The 27,390-nt window shown below is 43.4% G+C and overlaps 1 protein-coding gene across 3 annotated transcripts in view; it reads right to left on the bottom strand.

Annotated features, from left to right (window-relative positions):
- Nucleotides 1–307: 307 nt before the first annotated feature.
- CCDC60 (coiled-coil domain containing 60) overlaps nucleotides 308–27,390 on the bottom strand; it is a 145,373-nt gene continuing 118,290 nt past the window's right edge. For 2 of the 3 annotated variants that reach the window (XM_039505901.1, XM_039505898.1), the window contains exons 7-16: nucleotides 26,023–26,113; nucleotides 23,808–24,066; nucleotides 13,219–13,306; nucleotides 12,061–12,147; nucleotides 9,339–9,428; nucleotides 8,643–8,732; nucleotides 7,675–7,797; nucleotides 5,745–5,876; nucleotides 2,680–2,869; nucleotides 308–1,082 (exon numbers count right to left, since the gene is read on the bottom strand). In XM_039505901.1, the coding sequence (XP_039361835.1) occupies nucleotides 975–1,082; nucleotides 2,680–2,869; nucleotides 5,745–5,876; nucleotides 7,675–7,797; nucleotides 8,643–8,732; nucleotides 9,339–9,428; nucleotides 12,061–12,147; nucleotides 13,219–13,306; nucleotides 23,808–24,066; nucleotides 26,023–26,113 (1,258 nt within the window). In that variant the 3' untranslated portion in view covers nucleotides 308–974. The remainder of the gene's footprint in view (nucleotides 1,083–2,679; nucleotides 2,870–5,744; nucleotides 5,877–7,674; nucleotides 7,798–8,642; nucleotides 8,733–9,338; nucleotides 9,429–12,060; nucleotides 12,148–13,218; nucleotides 13,307–23,807; nucleotides 24,067–26,022; nucleotides 26,114–27,390) is intronic. The other variant, XM_039505900.1, reaches the window with a different exon arrangement.

Here is a 27,390-nt window from a genome sequence, read left to right on the forward strand (position 1 = left end):
GATTTACTATTAATGGGAAGAGCTGCAGTGTCTAGGAATTACAGAGAATTAACACCTTGTGCTGTCATCGCACTCCTGCGCCCAGGGATGGCACTGATGGGGGGGGGGGCGGAATTTCCTTGGAGGGGTAACTCAGTAATATTCTCTTTAGTCCCCTCTCCTGCTGGGGAGGAGTCATTCTACCCTCTTAGAGAACAGCGGACTGATGAGAACTGAGTGCTCAGAGGAGCAGGTGAAAAGACATCTGTCTGCTTTTGGCAACCACAACTGGAAAATGAACAATTACAGAAAAGCACCCCAGAATGCAGAACAGTTGAATAGTGATTTTAATACAGCAAAACCAATGCAACGTGGATATTCCTAAAATACTTGTATAGAACAAACGTAAACATCTTAACTAAGATACAAAAATGAACACAGAAAGAATTTGGCTCAAAGCTTAAAATATTCCAGTGCTGGGGATTTTTTTTTTTTAAAGCAAGGGCAAGATAGCAAAACTGGAGTGCAGAACAGACTGTAACAACTAAGATCGGTTTTCTCTATGGAAACATCTAAAGCAGAAGGTTCTATAATGGAAAAGGGTGAGCCAATAAAAAGGTGTTGCTGATTCTCAGTTCTCCATTGCTTTTGAGGCGTGTTTTTGAAGGACTTATATGACATTGTGATTTACAACTTGTCTTAATTCTACATGAAAACCTGAGAGTGAGCTCTTGCTGCAGGGCCATGAGGCTACCTGGAAAGGAACTGCAGTGTTTGGTTTCTCTTTCTTGGTGGTCACTGGGTAAATATGGGCTGGTGTTAAGATGAGCATTGTGGAATTACACATTTCAGTAGCGACCCAGCATACACAATTGGAGCGGTTTCCAATGTTTTTTTCCCCAGCCTTCATTCAGGCAGATCTACCAGGAACCAGATCTCTGTTCGAAGCACCAGCACTTCCCTCTTGTGGCCAGGAAACCAGCTCCTTTGACCTTTCAGCACAAGGGTGGAGCACTATGAGCTCTTCTGGGGATTCTGACTCGCGTCTGAAGCCACGCTTTGTAATCCTCTTCTGGCATCTGAACAATATTTTCACGCACAAACTGAAAAATAAAGAGGCATTTTCCTTGGCACAGATACTCATACCATCTGACTGCAGGACAACCACCACAGAGCCTGCAAACTGTTAGCATGTTAACCTCCTTTAGATTGGTGCGATAACAATGCAAAGGGAAGTAAGTCTTTTAATACGAGTTTCTATCATAGTGCATGTTACTTAAAATTAATTTAAAAATTGAAGCCCCTATGATCTTCAGTATTATTTACACCCTAAAACCTGCAGAGCTAAGGTTGTATGAAGTGTAAAGCTTTTCCTTTACCCAGAGTTGTGTTACATTAAATTGGCTTAAAGATGAATCAAAGCGTTAGTGTGGAGCACCGTCAGGCAGCTGACACTGAATGGGGTTTTTCCTCTTCCTGAAATACTCCCACTGCCTTTATCAGATCCAGCCAGAAGGAACACTAGGGCCCTCCTCTGTGGATGCTTGTGGAGAAGGTAGAAGAGGCTGGAAACAGAAATCAGCAGCATTAGTAGCTTTATGATTTAGGTGCCATTCCTAACACTAGTGTGAAGGAAGAGCAGGCAAAGGGCACAGAGTGGACGCCGCTATCAAAGATAAAGAGATACAGAATAACTGGCAGGCAACAGAGAATTCTAGGCTTCATGAAGTGTGCATGATGGCAAGGGGAGCCTCCCTGGCTTTACTTTGGGGGTTCTGGTATGATTACACGAGGCAGGGCGCCGGAGACAATGGTTACCTTTTTGTAAGTCACCAAGAAGTGCAGTTAAACTATCCCCAAGCTTTCTGGGTGCTGGAAGAACTTGGCCTTTTTATCTCATGACACAGATGTGTCTAGTTTGTGTCTAGGTGCGTATAGTTCTAATGTGTATAGTTTATCTGATGTCGCTGAGCAGCTTGTGTGTGTTGTTATTATTTAACATGTTACCGTTGAGGGTTTTCGGCTGATACTGTAACCAGAAGAGGAAAGGGCTGTGATAACAGAAACCACTAGGTGGCATCATTGCCTTGTTTACAGTAAGTTACTTATTTAGCATCCACAATCTATATTTAACATAACCTCTCCTTTTCCCCTTCCACCTTTCCTTCTCTCCCTCTTTCTTCTTTCCCTTGTGCAAATTATTTCTAGAGCCCTTTACTTGAGAAGTTCTTTACACATAACCGGACCAGCTTGTATTCACATGTTGCTGAAGCCTCTTCAAATAAATCTGCAGATTTCACAGTTCACGAGTGTGCTTCTTATTCTCTAGTGCTTGGCACACATCACATCTGTGAAATACAAGCCTTTCCTGGGCACAGCACAACTGAATGTCCCTCTCCATGTATTCTAACTACTTATACTAACCTGCTGTCACTTTCACTCTGGCAGCCAATACAATCAGTGATGAAATACCAACAAAACAATAATCATTAATACTTCTCAGTTATGCCACACCTTTCACCCAAAGAGTTTAAAGGGCTTTACAAAGGTGGATATTACGATCCCCGTTTTGCAGGGACGTGGCTCCATTGTCCCAAATCATGCATCTTTGTAACCTTCCATTGGGTAAGTCACACTGCAGGATGCCTACCCTCTCCATCCCCCCTGGGATTAGAACACTAACAGATGGACTCTCGTCACCTCCACGGCTGCACAGATGTCTGGAGAACATAACTCCCATGCACGTAGCTCACTCAGCACCTTCAGAAAGATGGTGGGACGGATTCTCATATCCGGGTTCTTGCCAAACTTTTCCAGTTTCTTTAAGATTCTCTGTGTGTGATTGTCATTCTTCACAGCGTCCGGGATTCTGGACAGCAAACTGGAAAACCTGGAGCAGAGCAGAGCAGAGCTGAAATAAATGTCCTTGAAACTGATGTTTACACTGTTGGGCACCTCAGACTTACCTGATTTATTTGCCCCTCCGTTCCCCCCCTCACAGAATGTGAGAAAAAAATGTCTTTGTGGGAGGCTTCACTGAGCATTACATGCCAGGGAACGATGCAAAGCAGCTTTGTTTCTATTGCTAACAGGACTGTGCACCCAACTTCCTTTGTATGGCATTAAAAAGAGATCCCCTGGTTAGTCATTTACATTCCGGATGACAAACCTTTGGTGTGAAAGCAAACAATAAAATACTGACAAATGTTTCCATTTTACTCCTGATTTGCCCTGCTCATCTCTCCTCCCTCTTGTTTAGCCTCTATAGATTTTCCGACGCAATCACAGCCTGATCTGACACACTTTCTGATTTTCTTTACTGTCCCTTTTCCCCTTGCTGTCATCATATTTTTCCCCCAGTACGTGCTGAGATAAATCTTACTGACGTGAGAGTGTGCTTGTAACTTTCCATCTTTGCCATTTCACTCTGAATATGGAGACTCAAGAGGAGAATTATACATTACAATATCAATAAAGCTCCTGTGAAAAGACACATTTTTTTTAATGTCCTGTGTAAATTTTTTTAGTGCTGCTTTGACAGCCTTGGAGACTGATGTCTCCAATCCCTCCAGACTGTAAGTGTCTGTGGAAGCGTGGTGGCTTTTCCCTTGTCCTCTGCAGGTCTGGAATTTGCCAGCACATCAACTAGTCTTTAGCAGCAAGCGCGGTCTCCCTCCAGCTGAAGACACGTAACAGTATGTCAGCAGCAAGAGGAGGTTCTTCGCAGAACCAATAAGGGGAGACAGTTTAGGCCTTGTCTATTCAGCGGTTCTCAAACTTTAGCAAACAGAGGACTCTCATTTGAATTTAAAAATTTTCAGGGACCCCCAAAATCCCCTGCCCCGCCCCCACTCCACTTCTTCCCCGAAGGCTCCACCCCTGCCCCTCCTCTTCCCCACTTCGAGAAATGCTGCACTAGAAAGTTATCCCACTTTAAGCATGCTGGTATAGGTAAAGTAGTACAACCTCCCTAGGCCTTGTCTACACTAGGAGGGTTTTGTCAATATCGTTATAGCAGTAAAGTGAAATTGGCAAAGATCTTTTAGCGTGGACACAGTGATGATTGTATAAAAGTGCTTATAATCAGTACAGCTTATGCTGGTTGCCCCAATATAAGCAAAATTGGGGCTAATCTACACACCGAGCCTGGGTGAGTGTAGCTAGACCAGTGGAGCCCCCTAGAGGAGCTGCAGCATAAGCCAGCAGAAGGAGTTCTGCCTGCATAGTGACACCCCCTCTCCGAATGACATCAGCTAAGCTGGCAGGAGCACTCGGTCATCTTAGCTGTGTCTACACCAGGGGTTGTCCCGGCACTGCTACGCGGCTAATGGTGAGATTTTTTCCATACTCCTACCTGTCGGAGCTCTGCCAGCAAAACTTTGTAGTGTAGATCAGGCTTTTTAGAGCTATAACTGCACCTACACTGAAGCTTTTACTGGCATAGCCATGTTGCTTAAAAAATAATAAATCACCCCCTCCCTAACCATAGGGTATTCCAGTAAAACTTTTCAGTATAGACCCGGCCCTAGTGTGGATGCAGTTTTATTAGTATAAAGCTGCTTTACACCAGAACAGATATTCTTGCATGGGAATAGCGATACTGTTATAAGGCTCCTTTATACTTGTATAAATACATCCCCCCTAGGCTTGTACAGATACAATTAAAGCAGTAAAATAAAATCACACCCCTACTCAACAGTTATAGTGGTACAGCTTCCAAACTTAGACCAGGCCTTTGATTTGGGAGGCAGGTGGGGCGAGTTTGTGCTACAATGCAAAATGCAGCTTTTCTAAATAGACTACCATTAGCTTCTAATGCATTCTCAGTTGAAAATAAGCATCTGGAACATAGACTCTTGAAACAAAAAATCTGCCGCCACTTTACTTCACTTGATTTACTAAGGGAAGACTGACACAACATCCCTATTTTCTGTGCTGTGCGATATAGCTAATCTAATTCCCATCATCAAAGGCTGGAGCTCTGCAGGAGTGCTTTATTGAGAGGTGCCTGCTTATCTCATGGTGATGAGGCCTTTTGCCCCTGGGAAGGATGAAGTCGATATCTGGGTGCAGTTTATAAACACTAGCGGGGAAACGTTCTTCAAACGTGCATAATGGGTAGATGGCTGGAGGCAAAGTCCTCTCCATCATCAACATTGCTAATAGGAACACAAGTTTTCACTTCCAACACCACATTATGTATACGTCTAGCAGGGCCGTAGCAACAAAGAACGTGGCCCCCTCCGAACATATGTCCGGGGCCCCTTACAATGCAGAAACATTTTTTTGCCACTTTTAGGGGCCCCCTTCCTTGCGGGGCCCCCTCCGGTCAGAGGGTACGGAGGGCGCTCGCTACGCCTCTGACGTCTAGAGTGCCTGTCATTCTAAGGATCCCAAAGTGTTTTGCAAACTTATGCCTCCTACAAGGCCATACACTGGAGATGGAGAGGAGATGCAGAGTTGTCTGGAGGCATCAGACCTTTTTAAAATGGAAACAGGCTACTTACACCCTCTCTCCTCCCATCTTCACCAAACAGATTTGCAACACAAGGTGAAATCTGGTCCTGGATATCATTGCTGCATCTTCACTTAGACAGTGTTTATAAGGGTGGTAAAATCAAGCCCTGAGCAATGGTATTTAAGAGGGTTTACTAGTTTCTAAGATGACTTTCTTTTGGTTTTATAGAAAAAAATCTGAAAATAAAGAAGAGCTTTTGGTCCTAGAGGAAATGCTCTGGGAGGGTGTTTAGCTCTTCCTTCCTTACCAGTTGCGTTCATCTTCATCATGTTCTCTTTCAGCTCTCAGGCCACACTGTCTCATTCTTTCTAGGTCTCTCTCAAAATATGTGATGTTTTTTAAAGATTGGTATTTCTGAGAGCTCTTCTCCTCTCGCCTCCTACAAATAAACTTCAAAAAATTAAAACCGTATATTTTAAAAATTAACATTCTGATAGAACGTTAGCTGGGAAGATACCTAGGATGGTGGAAGGCAATGAGATGAGAAGAATAGAGCATGTTCAGGCCATAGATACCAGTAATATTTTGCGCTTTGATAGTGCTTTATAAATTAAGTCTCTCCGAATGATTTACTAACAATTAATTAAAGCCTCCATCAATTTAATGAGCTAGGTAAAGTATATACTTAAGGATCAAATAATCTGACATTGAAATGCAGCCACCTCTTAGTTGTAAAGTATCTGGTATTTAAGAGCATACTGCAATACTACATAACTCAGGGCAGGAAGAAAGAACAGTATTTTAAATATCTGAAACCCTATGGAGAATAGGCAGAGTTTAATTACCTGAGTTGGTATTTTGTCCAGGATACCGCACTAATATGCCATATCCTACAAAAAGCCCCATCCAGTTATAATGACCACAAGTAGTCCAGATCTCGGCTTCTTTTCCCATCCAAAAGCAGCTTCTCCAGCAGCACAGTTCCCATCATCACCACAATGGGACACTGGTTTAGGGTAAACTCAGCCAATAGAGTGCCATCTACTGAATTGCCACCACTAGTTCCTGTCACATCTAGGTGATCCTCAGAGTCCTCTCATCCAAATACTGAGCTACCCTGCTACGTTTGTGAGATTTTACGAGTTTATAGCGAAGGTGGAATGGTTTCAGGTAATTAGATAGGGTCCGATTTGTTCTTTTATCCTGAAAGAGCCAAGAATCAGTCAATTCTTCATGCAGTCACAATGGATGCTTATGGGAGGTGGCAGAGAAAATACTTTGGGACTCTGGAGAGGACCTAACATACCAGTAGAGGTGTGAATGTAAGAGTGGTGTGGCGGGAGGAGAAACTGGGGATACTGCCCTTTAAAATAACTATGTGAAGAGAGATCTCAGGTTTCTTATTTTCTACGCCTATGGAGCTCAGATGAGTCATAGGTGAAACATTTTAGTCTTTCTAGAGGAAAGGATGACTAATGCTGGCTGATCAATGGACCAGTATTGAAGCTGGCCTGGGAGAAGGCTGCTCACTTGTTCTACGCATGAGACAGGCGGCTGCAACTGTAGACACTAGAATTGCTCAGTAATGTGAAAGGACAGTGATCTACATAGCGATGGTGGATGACCCTACAGATCATGTGTGGATTGGCTGTAATTTGGGGTGACTGAATAGCTGCTCTTTGGGAGAACAAGGATTAGCTTCAAAAGTAAGTAAATCCAACACTCCAAATGTGCTGTGCTAGGGGGACTGGGATTCTTGGACCAAGGGTTAGACTGGAATTTGAAACCTTAGCAGCAGTTTAAGAGGTTTGTGCGACAAACTAGGAAGGCTGCCTTCAGCCTGGAAACGTTAATTAAAGATATACCGTTGAACGTCGTCGAGTCCACTGAATCAACTGGCTAGAATGTAAAGAAGACAATGGACTCTGAAGTTTGGGGGAACTTTTTCCCAGTGCCTGTAAATTACACATGTAAAGATAAATATTCTGTGCAATGTCCTTAGGAATCATACAGACAAATCTCAGCACAGTGGCTTGAATATCTGGCCCAGAGTGTACATCCTTGCATGGGTACCCATAAAATCAGCTGGGCATATACTCCATATGCCATTACTCTGGTACCACTCCACTGAAGTTAGCAGACCCATCTCTAAAAAGTTTGAGAGCATGTCCTAAATACATTACAGAAGTGAGGCATGCAGTGCTTTGACAACTTACAGCAAGCATCCAAGTTCTTACCGTTCAAGGATCTCCAGGTTGTCATGCAAACAAAAAGCTGCTTCTTCAGCTACTGCAGAGAACTTCTGCCTCATCTCAGCACACAAATTATATTTACTTTGAATGAAATAGCTGGCATGGGAGCTGCAGGAGAAAGCACACAAACACCATGGTTATTCATTTCTGTGAAACAGTGCTGGGCAGCTCAGAACACAGAGCTTTGTAAAGTGATGTGAATTGAAAGCCTCAGCTTTCAGATGATTAAAAGTTAGGACATTCCTGGTCATAAACATGCAAATGAAGGAGTACAGAGCTGGGTTTAGAACGGAACAAGTACTAGAAAAAAAAATGGTCTACAAATATTCATCTGAATTCAAAAACAAATCTCTTCATCACATCCACAACCTCTTCGTGTTCATCCTTCTGGGGGTGACAAATTGAGTGCTTGAGATTAACTAGCAGGAATATTCACAAACCACAAATTGCTAGCTTGAATTTTGAAATATTCATGGACAGCAAATTTCTAGTTGCAGATTCATTTGAAAAATTCATAATTTGCACCATGTTGGTTAGTTACAGAAATCATCCAAAACAGGGAACAGAAACAAAACTACATGAAATATAAATAAAGAGCAGACTGCAAATTGCAAATAATACCAGACACCGTGAAGAGGACAGGCAGCCTCTTTGCTAATAAATGGTTATGATCTCACACTCTTTCATCTAATCTGCAACTGGTAAGGTTAACTAGGCTTTTTTTTTTTTTGCCCAGTATTGGAATTAAACACAGAAGGGTAATTAGTTAAGGCAAAATCTATAGATTTGGCTTCACAACTCACATTAATGTACATGGGAATCATATGACAAAATCCACATGGTACTGCATGGAAACTGAGCAGTTTGTTTATCAAATAGTACACATACCCTAGCAGGGTTTTGCTTTCCACATGAACGCCCCTCATGAGCATTGCATCCAGCATGCTATCTACCTTTTAGGCCTCTTTATGTACTTTGTGCTCTCCTCCTCCTTAAAGGTTGCTGTGGTTGTTTTGTCCTCCCTCAGAGTCACAGATAGTGAACTGCAAGAAAAAACAAACCCCTTAAGATAGCACAGTATGCCTTGCAAACCCAGACACCATCACCGGGATAGACGATTTCCGAGATGATAAGCAGCTATGATGTCAACCAGAGTTATCTTGCTTGAAAATGGAAAATTCATTTTCAAGGTCAGCATCGAAATTTAGGTGCACAACTCTCAGTGATGTTAGTACGAAACCCAAGGCAAATCCCCATGCACTGTATTGAAAACATAATACAAAATATATAACAAAGAGTCCTGTGGCACCTTAAAGACTAACAGATGTATTGGAGCATGAGCTTTCGTGGGTGAATGCCCACTTTCATCACCCACGAAAGCTTATGCTGCAATACATCTGTAAGTCTTTAAGGTACCACAGGACTCTGTTACTTTTTACAGATCCAGACTAACACGGCTACCCCTCTGATACTTTACAAAATGTATAAGAAATCAGTAACGGTCAGAAAGCAGGATTTCATCAACTCACCATGCTCTTATAACAATAAGATGCTATCTGTCATGTGCATGCCATATGCTTTCCACATGTGAAGCTGATAGCATGGAGCATACTACATGCCACATGCTTAGATTCTGTAATTACAGCTACCTTTTAGGCCTCTGGTCCAGTGATGTTAAGCTCTCTTGGTACTTGAATGTTGTGTTTACTTTGTCATCCTTCAGAGTCACCGATAGTGAACTACAAGACAAGACAAGATCCTTAAAAATGTACAAATTATGCCTTCTCCAGCATATGAAACATCCTGCTGGCACTGATGAATTACTCCCAATATGACAGACTTATTCAGAGCCATCCAGAGATAAGATTTATACTTGATATTTCTCTCCCCTTTACCTCAGACCGAGGGAAAAAATATTGCAGTAAATGTCAGATTATAACATGTCTTGTGTTCTTTGAGTCTGTAGTGTGGAACCCACCACAGAACTGGGGACTGGCTACAGAAACTGGGACAAACTGATTCATGGAATTAGATTCAGTGGAGGGCTGGGACATCACAGGCCCTCTTCTTTCCTGGTTCAGTGGCAGCAGTAGATCTAGCCAGAGGCTCAGTGGTGGTATGCTCCCTCTTGCTTTGACAGTGACAGTGGCTCCTGAAAGGTGAGGAGGAGAAGAACATGGCAGCTTGATCTCCTTTCTTCCCTGTTAGTCAATCCAAAGGGAGAGAGTTGGAAGACTGATGGCATCTTGTTCCTCCTATCACTGACAAATTCACATTACACGTCAGATTCCATCAGAACCTAACTCAAAAATGAGCTTGGAGATGCTGCATAGATACACACGTCCTGCCTATAACAGAATTATGGCCTAACAAGAGTTATTGAATTAATAGCTAATTAAGCCAATCGTTTAGCCTGGGTTTGAATAAGTCTCAAATAGAAGCCCCCATCATCTATTTCTTAGATGAGACACAGTGTAGTGACATAAGCAGTCGAATAGGGCTGGCAGACAGTTACTGAAACACCCTCTGTAGTAGGGAATTCCTCCCCTTTTTATCTTCTGACAAACTCACACCATTTCTGGTCTTAAGAGACCCTGAAGTGAGCACTTTGCCAGTGCAATTATAATGGATAGGCCCAAATTGCCTCTAGTTCAGGCCACCACCTTCCAATTTCAGAGGTAAATTCAACACAATAATTATCATGTGTTAAGTGTGAAAAATAATTCTCAACACCACACACTGGCCTACTGGTTTGGGGTGGGGGAAGCAGTAGATCAGATTTTTTTTGATTTCAGTAAAGCTTCTGACACAGTCCCACATGACATTCTCCTAAGAAAACTGGAGCAATGTGATCTAAATTAAATTACTATCAGGTGGGTGTACAACTTGTTGAAAGACTGTACTCAAGGAGTAATTACTAGCAGTTCACTGCCTGACTGAGAGGGCATTTCTAGTGGGATCCCACAGGGATCAGTCCTGGTTCTGGTAATAGTCAATATTTTCATTAATAACTTGGATAATGGAGTGCAGAATATGCTTATACAATCTTAAGATGATGCCAAGCTGGGAGGGGTTGCAAGCACTTTTGGAGAACAAGGTAAGAATTCAAAAGGACCTTGACAAATTGGAGAACTGATCTGAATTCAACAAGATAAATTTTAATAAGAGAAAAGCACTACACTCAGGAAGGAAAAAATCAGATGCACAACTACAAAATGGGGAATAACTGGCTAGGCTGTAGTACTTCTGAAAAGGATCTGAGGGTTATAGCAGATCACAAATTGAATATAAGTGAACAATGTGATACAGTTGCGAAAAAGGCTAACATCATTCTGGGTTGTATTAACAGGAGTGTCGTATATAAGACACCGGAGGTAACTGTCCTGCTCTCCTTGCTACTGGTGAGGCGTCAGCTGGAGTACTTTCTCCAATTCTGAGTGCTGCACTTTTGGAAAGAAGTGGAAAAATTGGAGATACTCCAGAGAAGAGCAACAAAAACGATAAAAGATTTAGAAAACCTGATCTATGGAGGAAAGGTTAAAAAAAAAACAGGCATGTATAGGTTTGAGAAAAGAAGACTGAGGGGGGACCTGATAACAGTCTTCAAATATGTTGAGGGCTGTGAGAAAGAGGATGGTGATCAATTGTTCTGCATGCCCACTGATGGTAGGAGAAAAAGTAATGGGCTTAATCTGCAGGAAGGATGATTTAGGTTAGATATTAGGAAAAAAACGTTCTAACTACAGGTGTAGTTAAGTTCCGGAATAGGATTCCAAGGGAGGTTGTGAAATACCTGTTATTGGAGGTTTGAAAGAACAATTTTGACAAACACCTATCAGGATGGTCTAGTTTTACTTGATGACTTCTCAAGGTCCCTTCCAGCCCTACATTTCAATAATTCTATATACTAGAATAATTGAGAGCGGATCAGTGCTGTTCCATGTACCATTCTTGCCCCATAAGGTCTCAGTGTCACATTCCCAATGCTGGCAAATTGTGGGAGACATCCTCTGACAATAAATGGGTCTTACTCCACACAGTTTTAGCTGGCCTGAAAGTGCAGAGATTAAACCATGTTTCATCTTGATTACCAGTGAATGTAAATGCACAAAGGTACATTTCTAGCCACAGCTGCATGGCTCCTATTAATGTTAGTGTGAGCCATAAAGCAAAATTCCAAAGTAATTCCAAAATTCCAGTACTGAAAACGCACAACTCTAGTAATTGGGGATGCATAATACAGCTTCTCCAATCCCCTGTCTCTTACAGCAGACCAAGCTGGGTGTAATTCATGCATGTGACTTTATGAGCTGTTTTCCACTTGCGAAGATGACTGTATATCTCATACTACGTCTTTTTTAACATTCCTACCTTTTAGGTCTCTGTCCCAGTATGCTCTCCTGGTCCTTAAAGGCTGTTAGGCTCATTCTCTCATTCCTTTGATATACTGGTGGTGAACTGGAAGGCAAGACAATGTCCTTGAAACTGTTCAGAATATACCTTCTCCAGTGCATGAGCATTGGTGCTGGAGCTGATTGTCAATCTCGAGAGAAGAGACATGGCTTCCTGCAGAGCTTAGGGGTTTTATAACCCCAAGATGTGTGGGTCAGATCTTCAGATGGCTTGATTTGATGTAGCTCTGCTGACTTCAATGGAGCTATCCCAAGTTACACCAGCTGAGGATCTGGCCAATATGTATTTACAAACAGTACTAGACAGAAACACACTTGAAAATTAATAAGGAGACATAATCCATACACCCACAGCAGCCAGGAAATTCACAGACTCCAGTTCTGAGTTGCAGAAATCACAGCACCTGTAACAGCCTTGTCAAGACTAGGTCCTTCTCACTGAGTCTCACAACTATTACTGGTAGCATTAGGACAAAGTTTAAATGTGGTTTATGCTGTTGTCCCGCTCTCTTTACTTGTTTTTTTTTTGCAGACCAAAGTTCTGCCACTGACTCAGTGACATTGCAGTGCCTATAAGTGACAGCAATATTAGGCTCTATGTTTTGGAAAATGTTCAGTTTGAGGTTCTTTGAAGTGACCCTAAGCCTTCAATACCATGATGAGAATGAATAAAATTGATCTGCACTAATTGTTTACTCTAGTGAAAATTTCTAAAAGCCAGGGATAATTACAGAGTGCATTTGATAGAAGTTTCACTGGAAATTTTATGGGGAGCATGTGGAAAATGCAATGGTAGCAGCATAAACAATTCAATAGAGATTGAGAAGAAAATGGCCTCTTTCTCTATAGAGTTGCTGTAGATTATTTATACAGGCATTTATGAAATGGTTTGTTGTAAGAGAAGGATTCACTGAGTGTCCACCTGGAAAATAAACATTTATTGTGCACAGTCAAATGGGCCATTCTGTCACCTATACAGAGAAATGTCAATGTCCTCTAAATTCACTGAATATTGAATTTAATCAGCAACTATCCTGAAAAAAAAAAAAGCACAGTGCAAGCGCTATTATAGTAAACTGCCTCTCTTAGGTTTGTAGAATCCAATCATGTAGCATACCTGTGCAGTCTGGTCTTCTTAACACTATCTTCTGAACTGAAATTCTTTGCCACATCTTCATATATGGTCTGGAGTAATTTCTGTAGGTCTGATAAAAAAAAATCAACACAGGTATAAAAATGTGCCCACTGGACCCTCCACTGCTCCTTCTCTTTACAAGGGAATGCTGCATACACTGGCCTCATGTTTTGATTCTGATTAGCAATTGTGGTTGCCCAATTTAAGACACCTTAGAAGGACCTGACTTTCAGAGGGAGGAGGTTCAGCACTTCATTTCATTTCAGGAGGTAGGGCACTCGGAAATTGAAATATATTATACCAAAGCACTATTCACGACTGGAAATGTGGGTCTCTGTTCTTTGGCTTTGAAATAAACAACAAATGAGAAGTTACCTAACTTCTTTAATGTTTATCCAAAATTATTGTGCAGGAATTAGAAAAGTAGGCAACTTTTAACAAACTGTACCCAAGGCCAGCTTCAAATTCCTATGCTCATGCTATTAGCATTCTTAGGGCATATTTGTAAACATCACAACTTAATCTTCTTTAAAATGAAGTATGGATTTTAACATCTGACGAGAGATATATCCTTACCATGATGCATTTAAAGCTGATGATTATCCTCAACAAGCCCTTACTTCATCATACCTGCCTGTCCAAGCATCACTCCATCCTTTTTTTCTCTCTTTCAGCTGATCTCTACTTTCATTGTGTTATCACCTTTATCACCTCTCCATTGTGACTGTGTGCTCTCATGCTTTCCCATACCTTGAATAGCCCTTCTCCCCCTGAGTGCCAGATGAACTCACTGTTCTTCAAATTCCTCCTCAAAACTCACTTCCTTTGAGGACCTTTCCACCACTAATCCACTGCTGCTTTGGTGCCCAACTACTAAACAAAACAAACAGCCCATCACAAGAAATACAATAAAATAATCAATACAGTTTTCTGCCCAGAGCCCTATTCCCTCTCCCTAGACACCATCCACTATGGTCTATTGTTATTAGTCATTGAATTACCTATATAATTTTGAGCTAATCCTGCAAGGTACTGAACATATCCTACGAGGTGCTAAGTGAGCTCCACTGGGAAATGAGGGGCGTAGCTCCTTGTAGAAGAGAACCAGCACCTTGAAGTTAAAGTCAATTAACTGTATGTTCTTCAACGTAGGGACCTTTTCTTAAACCCCAGTAAAGCACTATGCACAAACAAGCAGGGTGGTAATATAAATGACAACTGCTACTAACTACAGTAATAAATACCTATTCAAATATTGCAGAGGAGGTTACAGAACACACACAGACTTAATCTGTTGTCAAACAAACCCCAACTGGTCTAAACTTTAAGAAACTGGCTCCTATAGTTAGGGTGTTATGTCCATATTTAAGCATCTAAATAAGTGGTCTGATTTTAAAGAGTTCTAAGCACCCAGGCAGGAGGTCCTGAGTTCTAATTCTGATTTGTTCTAACATGGACTCTCACTATCACCTTGTACAACTCTTAAGGCACGTGGACATGGCAAAAAAAAGGCAGCAAGTCTCAGAGCCCAGGTCTACAGACTCAGGCTTGTGGTAGGACTCTAAAAATAGCTGTTTAGAGGTTTGGGCTAAAGATGGAGCTCAGGTTGTGAAACCCACCTCTTCTCTGGCTTCAGAGCCCGAGCTCCAGCCTGAGCCCTGGCAGTATGTCCACACTGCAATCAGGGGAGGGAGGGTGATAACAGCACATATGTAGGCACAGCCAATCTAGCTTTAGCCTGAGTATCAATAGCAGTGAAGCCATGGCAACCTGGACTTCAGTGCAAGCTGTACAAGCCTGCCCAGGTCCCTGGGTACATACTTATGTTCCTAGCCTGCGCTGAAGCCCGTGTGCTGTGGCTTCACTGCTATTGGTACCTGAGCCTAGCTAGATCAAAGCTAGCTCAGGTATGTGGAGACATGCTGCAATCAGCCCTCTGACTGTAGCGTGGACATACCCTTGGGGTATGATCGTGCCAAGCTGAGCACCGTCACTCCTATTAAAGTCAATAGGAATGGAGGGCAATGCACATCTGCTAGGATGTGCTCACCATTTTGTGGGATTGGACCCTCAGTTCCTCTGCCTCAGTTCCTCCATCTGAAGAATAGGGATAATAATACCTGTACTTAGCTTGTATATCTTCAAAGCGCTCTATAAATATTAATCCTCACAGCGCTGCTGTGAATTAACTAACCATTAACTAGAAAAGAGAAAGCTGCAAAGAGGGTTGGCCTTGTGATGGGGATGCTGGCTTGTGACTCAGGAGATCTGGGTTGGGACCCCTGCTCTGCCACCAGCTCTGTGTCTGAGATGGGAAAAGCTGCTGAAATGCTGTGCCTCCGTTGCACATCTGTGAAATGGAGTTAATGACATTCACGTACTTCACAGGGTCCTAATGAGGATAAATCCAGTTATGTATGTGAGAGGCTCAGCTACTACAGTGACGGACACCAGAGGAACGCCTACAATTAAAGTGCAGCTTTATAACGAAGATCCCTTATGCAAATATGTATAACTTTTCTTTTGAAATTTATATCTTTCTAAGGCCTGGTCTACACTAGGACTTTAAATCGAATTTAGCAGCGTTAATTCGAACTAACCGCTCAACCGTCCACACCAGGAAGCCATTTAATTCGAACTAGAGGGCTCTTTAGTTCGAATTTGGTACTCCACCCCGACAGGTGGAGTAACGCTAAATTCGACATGGCTAGTTCGAATTAGGCTAGGTGTGGATGGAAATCGAACTTAGTAGCTCCGGGAGCTATCCCACAGTGCACCACTCTGTTGACGCTCTGGACAGCAGTCCGAGCTTCGATGCTCTGACCAGCCACACAGGAAACGACCCGGGAAAATTTGAATTCCTTTTCCTTTCTGGACAGTTAGAATCTCATTTTGTGGTTGGACATCGGGGCGAGCTCAGCAGCACCGGCAGCAATGCAGAGCTCTCCAGCAGAGGAGTTCATGTAATCTCTGAATAGAAAGAGGGACCCGGCATAGACTGACCGGGAACTCTTCGATCTGATCGGTGTGGGGGGCGAGTAGTCTGTGCTTTCGGAGCTGCGCTCCAACAAACGGAATGCAAAGACCTACGAGAAGGTCTCCAAAGCCATGATACAGACAGAGGATACAGCCGTCATACAACGCAGCGCCGCGTGAAAATCAAGGACCCCAGACAAGCCTACCAAAAAATCAAAGCGGCCAACGGATGCTACGGAGCCTGCCACCACTGCCCCACCAGTGACCATGGACTCTGATGATGGGACAGTGTCGACGGACAGTTCCTCGACGATGTTCACGGACGGGGAAGATGAGGAAGGGTTTGTGGAGGACGAGGCAGGCGACAGCGCTTACAATACTGCTTTCCCCGACAGCCAGGATCTCTTCATCACTGTCACGGAGATCCCCTACCAACCCTCCCCGGCCATGAACCCGGATCCTGAATCAGGGGTAGGAGCAGTCGGTAAGTGCTTTAACCATGTTAACTTTTATTCTTAATATAACAGGAATCTGAAGTGTGTGAAAAGGAGGTCTCTGTATATATGGTGATAGAACAGAAATCCTCCTGGGAGATCTCCACGAAGCTCTCCTGCCGTTAATCGATAAGCATCAGCAGGAGGTTCCTGGGGAGAGCTGCCTTATTGGGTGCTCCGTGATAGCACACTTTTCCGCGCGAGGCTTTCATGCGGTATTCAGGGAGCACTGCCTCCCAGAGCACGGCTGCATAGGTCCGTGGTTCGTGCTAGATTTCACGCAGCATGCGCTCTCTATCTCCTTCAGTGCCCGTCCTCACGGTTATCTCGCTCGGAGACTCCTGCATCTAAGTAGGGGAAGAACTGTTACGTTACGCCTGGTCCAAAGTATTTTTAATAAATAAACGGACAGACGGCATAGCACAGACTCAGCACGCAGCTGCGTGACGAGCGTAACGGAAAGCCAAAGAATCAAATGGACGCTCATGGAGGGAGGGGGGAACGAGGACGCAAGGTATCCCACAGTTCCTGCTGTCTCCGAAAAGTATTTGCATTCTTGGCTGATCTCCAAATGCTTCTAGGGTCAAACACAGTGTCCGCGGTGGGTCGGGGCATAGCTCGGCAATTTACGCACCCCCCCCCCGACCCCCAGAAGTTAAAGGGAAAACAATCCTCTGTTGACTCTTTTACATGTCACCGTATCTGTACTGAATGCTGCAGATAGACGCGCTGCTGCAGCACTCAACAACAACATCCTTCCTCCCACCCCGCCATGGGTGGCTGATGGTACAATAGGACTTCTACCCGTCCTCATCATCAGCCTATTGGCACATGGGGCAGTGCAAAAGGACTGGTAACCATACCAACTTGCTTGGGACCGGTCGATCAAGGTCGCCTGGTCCTAATTTTTCATGGTAGATGGTGCAGTATGGCTGGTAACTGTCCTCATCATTGCAACGGGGGCTGAGCTCCATCAGCCCCCACCCTTCATTGTAAAGAAAAGATTCAATTGCCCCTGGACTAGCAGAGGGATGATTGGCTTCCTCCTCCACACCCCTTAATGTCATCTCTGGACTATCATTGCAGCTGGAGGCTTCCTTCCACTCATTTCTCACAAACGACTACCTGTGTCTTATTCATGCATTCTATATTACTTCATCACACAAGTGGGGGGACAATGGTATTGGAACCCAGGAAGGCTGGGGGAAGAACGGAATGAACAGCTGGGGTTGTTTCAGGAGCACACCCTGTGAATAGCATTCAGCTCAAAATTTATGCATGATTGGACAGAGAGCAGCTGTGCTCTCTGGTTCTATGATACAGTGGTTCTCTAGTACAGTTGCCCATATTCTAGGCAGGACTGATTCTATTTTTAGATACCCAAAAAGGAGGGATTGACTCGGGAGTCATTCCCAAATTTGCTTTTGCCCCTGGCTGATCGGCCAGGGGCACTTATGACAGCACCAAATGGCGCAGTGCAAAAGGACAGGTAACCATGACCATCTTATTACCGTCTTCTTACCAGTTCATGGTATGGTAGACGGTACAGTATGCCTGGTAACCATCGCTGCTGTCATGCAAAAGCAAAAGCATGCTGCTGTGTAGCGCTGCTGGTCCGCCTCTGTCAGCGGCATCTAGTACACATACGGTGACATACACAAAAGGCAAAATAGGGTCCATTGTTGCCACGCTATGGCATGTGCCAGGGCATTTCATGGAAAACGTGCTCGAAATGATTGTCTGCCGTTGCTTTCCGGAGGAAGGAATGACTGGCGACATTTACCCAGAATCCACCGCGCAAATGATTTGTGCAACAGCAGGCACAGGGGTCTCAACAAAAAATTCACAGAGACAGCCTAGACTCAGTTAATTGTTCGCAAAAAAGTATCTTTGCGAGGAATTCACTAACTGTTTCCCATCTCACAGCTTCCACTGTCTCCAGACCTTCCACAGCATCCCCCTCGCAGAGGCTGGCGAAGATTAGGCGGCGAAAGAAAAAGACAAGGGACACGATTTTCGATGAATGTGTGGGCTGCTACCTAGCCGAGGCGGACCAGCAGAGGCAGTGGAGGGAGAAAGTCTCTCTGTACCAGCGCTCACACAGCGAATGGGAGGAGAGGTGGTGTGAGGAACACAAGCAGGCGACTCAAGCAATGCTTGTACTAGTGAGGGAGCAAACGGACACGCTCCGGCAACTTGTGTATGTTCTGCAGGACAGAGCCCCCGGCAGTATCTCTGCAACCGCCCTCCCCCGCCACAAAGTCACATACCCCCCTCACCCTAAATAACCAGGAGGATGCCCGCCCTGGGCCGTGAATACTGTCACTGCACCCCAGCAGAGTGCTCAAGTAACCAAAAGCTCTCATACCCTACGTTTGCATAAGTCCTTCCCTTCCGGACTCAAACAAGTCCCAATCCCAGTCCCATCCCATAACTGTGTACTTAAGTAATAAAAATACTTTGCTGTTAAGTACTGTTTCCGTCATGTTTTTTCACTGAAGACTGTGTTTGAATGGGGTGCGTGGGGAAGTGCGTTGCTAATTGCATAGGACAGGCACCTTTCCCAGGGTACAGACACGGGGGCCGGATCAGCAGCGGGTCACACACACAGTGCAGTCAGTAGGCACCGTGGTCGGTATGGGAGGTGGTTTCCAGGTTCTGTGTGGGCGGTGGGGATGTGACTTTTTAGCGGGGGAGGGCGGTTACAGATCTTATACAGCGGTCCTTGTCCTGGACCGCTGAGTCACGCAGCAGAGGAATCTGTATCCGTCCTCCTCCGCCACAAGGCCACATAGCCCCCCGCACACAGAATCCCAAAAAGGAGGGATGGCAGGCTCCGTTGAAACAAGCAGTCCGGCAATGCGGACCGCTGTAGGAGCAGGAGCCTGTCATTCCTTGAGTTTAGAGGCGGTCTTTACATCAGCGCACACCCTACCCACCACAGTCTGCGTTCCAGTTTCAACCCTTTAACGAAAAGTCATGAATAAAGAAACCTCTCCTCAGTAACAGTGTGACATGTATTTTATTTTTACACGTGTCTTGGAAGTGGGGGACACGGGGAGAACGGGGTATTTAACCGAAGAGGAGAGTCAACAGTAACTGGGTAAAGAAACAGGGGCAGGTTCAGCTTCTCTGAAAAGAAACTGAACAGTCACAGGTCACGCTGCTCGCTGGTATTTAAAGAGTTCCTTGTCGCTGTCCCAGGCGCCTGTATAGGGCTTCATGAGCAAGTGCATTAGCGGGCAGGCTGGGTCACCGAGGATCACTATAGGCAAATGCACATCCACAACAGTTATTTCGTGGTACGGGAAGAAACTACCTTCCAGCAGGCGTCTGAGCAGCCCACAGTTCCTGAGAACACACGCATCAGGAACCTTGCCCGGCCATCCGACGTTCATGTCGGTAAAACGTCCCCTATGGTCCCCCAGTGCTTGCAGAACCATTGAAAAGTAGCCCAATTTCTCAGCAGCTGAATGTGGAAGAGGTGGACGATAAAGTGCGAGGAGGAGAAAACGGCGAGGATCGCAGCAGGCTCCATGCTTGCAGTGCTGTGGCGTCCACGTTGTCACTGACCAGAAAAGTGCACGAACAGATTGCCCGCAGGCGCTTTCAGGGAGGGAGGGAGTGAGGGCGTGATTGACGGTTCAATGACGACAGTTACCCAAAACCACCCTCGACACATTTTTTCCCCCAGCAGGCATTGGGGGCTCTACCCAGCATTCCAATGGGCAGCGGGGACTGCGGGAACTGTGGGATAGCTTCCCACAGTGCACCGCTTCCAAAGTCGACGCTGGCCCCGTTAATGTGGACTCAGAAATTCGAATTAGTGTATTTAGTATGGATACACAAATTCGACTTCATAAGGTCGAATCCACAAATTCGAACTAAGTTGATTCGAAATAGTCTTGTAGTGTAGACAAGGCCTAAGACTGGGAACTGCACCACTAAATTGTTGGTTAAAGAAGCAGAAGCAATCCTGTTATCATTTAATTTCTCAGATACAGTCCTACATATTTTTTTCATCAATATGAAGTAAACGTCTGGCATTTGAAATGATTTGCACAAATAATGCATTATGCAGTAACCATGAAAAATTAGGATTACATTTAGCGCTGTGTTATTCAAAACAGGGATGATACAGTTGGTATACGTTAAAAGAAGTTTTTAGATGTGGCAAAGAAAGCAAGCTTGAAATGCTAATCTACTTTGTAAAACCTTCGACAAACCAGAAGGAGCCTGAATGATAAATTAGACAACCTCAGAACTGACCTGCCTGTTATACCACAGCTGTGAGGATGACAGCTTCCACGCCTGCCTTGTCAACATGATGTGACTTACAGAACCTTTGGACAAGTGTAGTTCCTCACCCAGTCAGTGATGTTGGAAATCGCAGGTTCGATACAGTAGCAGTCACAAAACAATACAAACTAAATTATAGCCAGGTAAATGGCTCCATATTAAATTACAGACTCAATCCTGAAGCAAAATAAAAACCCTCTGTAAGAATCATGTTCAAATTTATCTGCAGATTAGTTGCCCAATGCAATATATTTCTCACATGTTTTCCAATAAACATGTGTCATCTCAATGGTACTTCTGTGTGAGTTATAGGGAGCCTCATGAGCTGTTTGAGCAATAGGCTATAGGGGCAGTTGTGCTGTTCTAATCCAGTTCCTGTTCTGGCTCTGAGGCATCCTTGTGTTTAACATGATTCTGTGGCTACAGAATTTACTTCAGAATCCATTCACTGCTGTAGTGTTGTCCTGCAGAAAGTGAGTTTTTATTTTTTTTAATTTCTAGCTGTTATAGATATGAAGAATACCTGCAGTTCACATTTTGGAATGACCTGAAAGTTAACATTTTGAGCATGCAAACAGACCACCTGAAACAATAACTCTGAGGTGTCAACCATTCCCATTCATCTCAGTGGAACATTAACTCGGAAGCCTAATGATGACAGTGTAAATATCAGTTTGTGTGATCATTTTAGCAGAAAAATGAAGCTACTATCTGCAGTAGATATTGGAGCAGCGATCATTCGAGTGGCTGGGTGCTGTTGAGGGTTACTAAAGTCTAGAAGATTAAAGTCCCCAGAATCTTCCTATCATCTCCACTGTTGGTCATAAGAGAGAGGGAAAGTGAAGATGCAGCTCCTCCTCATTGTCAAAAGCCTCAATTGCGGCCTGAGTGTGAAAAACCAACTCTCTCTCTCATATCTTCCCTGGTGTAAAAAGTCTACCTCCTGCCCCCAGGAGCAGAAAGTAAACTGAATGCAATGTCAGAATCATTAACACCAAGAACAGTCAGGATTGCATTATTCCTCTGCAGAGCTCACTTGGTAAAAAACAAAATCATTAAGAAAATGTCTTAAAGCTGAGGCAGAATTTCCTTTTTGCCTCTGAACACAATACCTGAATGCTGCAGAGCTTAGCATTATTTTGGCACAGAGTACACTGGGCACTGCCTATAATTCACAAAACAGTGTGTTCAATTTATTTTGCTTCCTCTAAGAAGCAGTGTGGTCCAGTGGGCAGAGTTCCGGCCTTGGACTCAGGACACCTGGGTTCTAGTCTCATTTCTGCCACTGACCTGTTGAGAAAGTCACTTCATCTCTCAGTGCCTGTGTTTCTTCACCCAGCCTTTGTCTGCCTTATTTTGTAAGCTCTTTGGGGTATGGACTGTCTCATATTATGTATTTGTACTGCACCACGCACAGTGGGGCCTGAGTTTTGTTTTGGGCCTCTAGTTGCCACAGTAATACAAATAAATGCTATTAATACATGAGTAACGTGTACATTAGTAAACAGTCCCAAATTAAATAAATATCTATGTAGTTCCGCTGCCCCATATGGAATTACCATGGGTCAGCTGGTTGTTACAGAAGTTGTTCTACTTTTGTGAGACATCTATTGAAAACTGCCGAGTTGTGGATTGTATGCCATCTGAATAACTTGATAGGCTGAACAATGGCAAATCCATAGCAATTTGTTCAATGGTTTCAAATTGTTTCATCATAGTGAGGGCTACTGAAAAGAATTTGTACTATGATCTTCTGAGCCACAGTCCCGTCTCCTGCCCACTTTAGGCAAAGTACTTTTTTCCTTATAACACAGCTAAGAGGATTAATCTTTTGATGCTGTGAATCAGGTTTTCTTGATGTATTAGAACTTAGTAATGGGATGTCCAAACCTACTGGCACATAAAGTTGACCTCAGCTGAGAGCTGGACATGATGATCTAGCAAATCAAACCCAATTCCTCCAATAATATTAATCTTCAAAAATGAAACAGCAGGATGAATATGTAGATTAATAAAACAAACTGAATTACTGATAATTAGTTTTCTCCTATAGTATATCAGTACAAAAAAAGCACCTGGATAGACAGTGCATATGGCACATCAATGGACTTAAGCAGGAGTTAAACTTACCTTGTAATGCAGCTCACAGCATGCTATGGCTGAAGGCTGCACTGATACAGACAAATAAAATTTGAATCATCATATAAAACTGCAAAGTAGTTCTGATGATTTTCCAGGAAGATGCCTCAGTCCTCTCTGCCCATCTGGCAACATTGCGTGAGTGAAATGACACCTCACCGACCCACCTGCTGGTACATGAAGCCAATGCAGTCCTTTATCCATAAGGTATTTTAGAATAGATTACCTCTGTCTTTAAAGCAGACAGGAAAGATGAAAAGGGCATTCCACTTTGTGAAGCCCTTTGCACAAGACAAATAAAATGTGAGGATTTGCTTCATGTCCAGTGATTGCAGTGTTCATTGCAAAGAAGAAACCTGGTAATGGGAAAAGCATTATGTGCTGATCGATACAATAATCCCATGCACTTTGGTAGTGCCTTCTGTCCGATGATGCCAAAACACTTTACAAACATTAATTAAATAAACCTCTTAATACTCGCCTGTGATTGTGCTTTATTGCCCCCATTTTGCAGATAGAGAGAAGGAAGAATGGAGAGGTTAAGTGACCCGCTCAGAGTCATACAACCTACTCCAGCCAGAAGTATCTTTATCTTAAAGATCTTCTTGGCAACTGTTGAAGCAAATACATTTGTCACTGTGCAGTCAAGTAAAGGCAACTTACAGTGGGAAACAGGCTCTTCATCCTCTCTGGTTTGTTTGCTCTGTACTGACTCACTGTCTTCACATTCCTTGGTGACATCAATGGGAGCTGTATTCACATTGGTATTGTCTTCAGAGCTGGGGACTAGGGAACTTATGCTGCCCAGAGGAGTTCGACTATGGGGAGATGACAGACCACTAAGCCGAGAGACGCTTATGACAGATGTTTTCTTGTTTGTCTTCCTGCTTAGCTGACTACGTGGTGCTTTCTGGCAGGATTTCTTACCCAGAAGGAAAATAAAGGAGGGGAATTGTTATAACAATATTTGACAGGGATGGTGCACTGTATTTCCATATCTAATGCTAATACTGGATTCCTCTAGGCTTTTTTGCGCCATGCAGATTTTCTGCAGCAAATTCAACAGGTTGGCTAAACTGCTAAATTGGGGTCTCTTTCATTTTGGATTCTTCCCTGCATCTTTCTCTGGCTCTGGCATTAGTGCCAAGTTGACCAGTATACTTTGCAAACAAGTAGCACTGCAGATTCATAGAGGTTTGCTAATAAAAAAATCCTCAACTTTTTCACCTCCAGGGAGAAAAAGGTCAAAGCTGTAGTGATAAATGTTCAAGCCTCCACCTCTCCCACACCCTGGAAATCAATTTCCTGTGTCAGAAATATGAAACCTCAGCAGACTGAAATCTGCACGCTTGATAATCAAAACAGAATGTATCACATTGCAAATACCCTGGAGGAATCCATATCTCAATACAAGATTTCATATCAAATATGAAAACCTACATTTAAATAATGGTAATGTAAATGACAACAGAGAAACTTCTGTCTAATTTAGGCTGCAAGAAAAAAAAGCCACAGCAACATGAGAGCAGAGAGGAATGTCAACATCAGCATTCACTTTGGATTCCTTGATTCTTGTTGATTTGGGCCCTAATCTAATCCCACATGGGAATCTGGAAAACACCCTATTTAGAAACAGTTCTGTGAATATTGTAAGATTTGCTGATTTCCCTCTCTCCTCTCTTTTTTATTATTACAAAAGATATTTGCCAGGGGATGTTGTGAAGCCCAAAAATATAACAGGGTTCAAAAAAGCACTAGATCAGTTCATGGAGGACCCCACGCTTTGAGTGTCCCTACTCTATGATTGCCAGAAGCTGGGAGTGGACGACAGAGGACGGCTCACTCGATGATTGCCTGTTCTGTTCACTCACTGTGAAGCACCTGGCACTGGCCACTGTTGGAAGACAGGATACTGGGCTAGAAGGACCATTGGTCTGGCTCAGTGTGGTTGTTTTTATGATGAAACATGATCTTTGTCTTTTTAGAAGTTCAGCGACTCTTGCTACTGATTTCTCAAGCAAAACCATAAACATATTATGTCTCCTGGTCTAACCCCTGGGCACTATACTTCCTTTGTCTTCATGCAGATACCTGTGGTAGTAATAGTAAATAAATAGGAAAGATGGAGAGAGAGCACCTGTCACTTCTTCAGAAACATGGGCTATCTCGGCAGAAGAGCATCAAAGTTCTTCACAACATTTTCTGTAGTACACCCGATGTTGCCTTCAATAATGTCACTTCTCCTCAGTTAGAGATTTAAATTTTCAATATCTTAAAAAGCCTTTCGTCTGAATGGCCTTATTTTCTCCTCCCCTTTCCTTTTCTCTAGATGCCATATGTGGACTTTGTTTTCTGATTTAAATTTTTACCTTTTAATTAAGTTAAAAAAAAACAAACGGACTGTTGGAGTTTGTCAGGATGGGGCCCTTAAAAAGCTAGCAAGCAAACTGCAACTGGATCCTGCTAAATTGCATAATTCTTACTCACATGGTTTACAGTAGCCTACTTGTATGAGTAAGATCTACTCATTTGAATATGGGTAAGTAGGATTGCATCCCCAATTAATTAACAAAGGGGCAAGATGCCAATATTTTCAGGGACTCTCATATTTTTTCGTAGTACATTTCCCTCCAGCAACATCACTAGTTACTATTGAGCCAAAGCCACAGCTACACTCCTGTATCTGGCTAACTATTGCTCTTTCTGTAATCTGTCGTCAAACATTTTTTATCAAAATCCAGAGAGCCACGTGCCATGCAGTCACAAGTTTCAAAGCAGAAAGATCAAATCAGGGAGTTACATGAGGGAACAAAACAGAGAAAATAAATATTTTGAAAGTTGGACTAGCTCGTAAAGTAGAAATAAGCAATGAAGTTACCTTTGTATCCATGATAAAGTGCTCCCATCTATACCGTGCTGCCTTGTCCTTACTGATTTTTTTAAATGTACTTTTACTGCCACCAGGGTCTCTAAGTGAAAAACAATATAATGAGTTTTCCATTTCCAGAATTTTGCTTTTATTACAAGTTCTTTTTAGAAATGCAATAAATAGAGAATAAATGACGGCCAATCTCTGCTATGACATTTATCTTCACTTGTAAGGAGGAGAGGGATAACTCACTAGTGTTACAGCGGCGAGTGAATTATAGTCACAGGTGAAGAGAAATGTTCAGAAAGCTTAGCTATTATGTATTACAAACATACCACACATGCATTAGGCCAAATTCTGCTCTCAGTTATTTCTGTGCATTCCCATTTCCAGAGAGTGTAAGGCACTGAAGAATTTGGTCTGGGTGGTGTAGCTGCACGGATGTAACTGACTGCAGATTTGGCCTATCACAAATGGAGCTGGGAGTGCTGATTATAATGAAAAGATCAGGCATTTTCAACTATAAAGACCATGTTTTCAGTTGCTTATAACTTCTACCCATTTGGGCTGAGATTTGCCATGCCAAGTGCCTGCCTCAGACTGAATTTTGTTTTTAAAGTTTCATTTAAAATACTTCAGCCATTTCCAAGAACAAGATTAGGGAAACTGCATTCTGTTTTGACCATGTTAAAAAATTCTTCCAGCTGTTTTATTTAAAAGGTCTACTACCTCCATTCTTTGGAGCAAGGTATTGAAATTTGGCAGGGGGAGGTGCCCTGGCACCAGAGATGTGCCTTTTGCTGTCAGCCTGACAATTCTCCCAAATTTGGTCAAGTTGCAAGACTTTGAAAAAGATCACAGTTCACATGTGGTTAGTAGAGACTCATTAGTGTGGCAGCTAAATACACTGAAGAATCTGTCTGCACTGAGCACGGGTTAGATTGGGGCTGTAATGGCTAAGCAGGACTTATCCTGTAACTGCTCTGCTAGGGGCTGCTGTGGTGTGGGGCACCAGAACTGAGAGCACAGGGCCTGTCTCTTCTGTGCTCTCAATGCTCCCTGTACTGGCACCCAGGCTGTATGGAAGAGATAGAGGAAGTCGTCTGACTTGAATGCAGAGGGGAGAGGGAAGAGGGGGCGGAGCAGTTGAGGAGTGTATAGGAGAAGAAGGAGACAGAGAGGCTTGGGGTGGGGTTCAGAGACTGGGGTCAGAAGGGTGCAAAAAATCAGTAGAGCACATTCCCCTACTAAGCCTGGAATTGAACCCAGAAGTCCTGAGTCTAAATTTCTCTGCTGTGAGCAAATATTTGTGAAACCCACTGGCACAGCGTGTGTCTCATCTCTCACTAGTGCCTGGTCCACATATGTAGTGGGGGC

Source organism: Mauremys reevesii, linkage group 18, assembly GCF_016161935.1.
Source record: "Mauremys reevesii isolate NIE-2019 linkage group 18, ASM1616193v1, whole genome shotgun sequence".
Lineage (NCBI taxonomy): Eukaryota > Metazoa > Chordata > Testudines > Geoemydidae > Mauremys > Mauremys reevesii.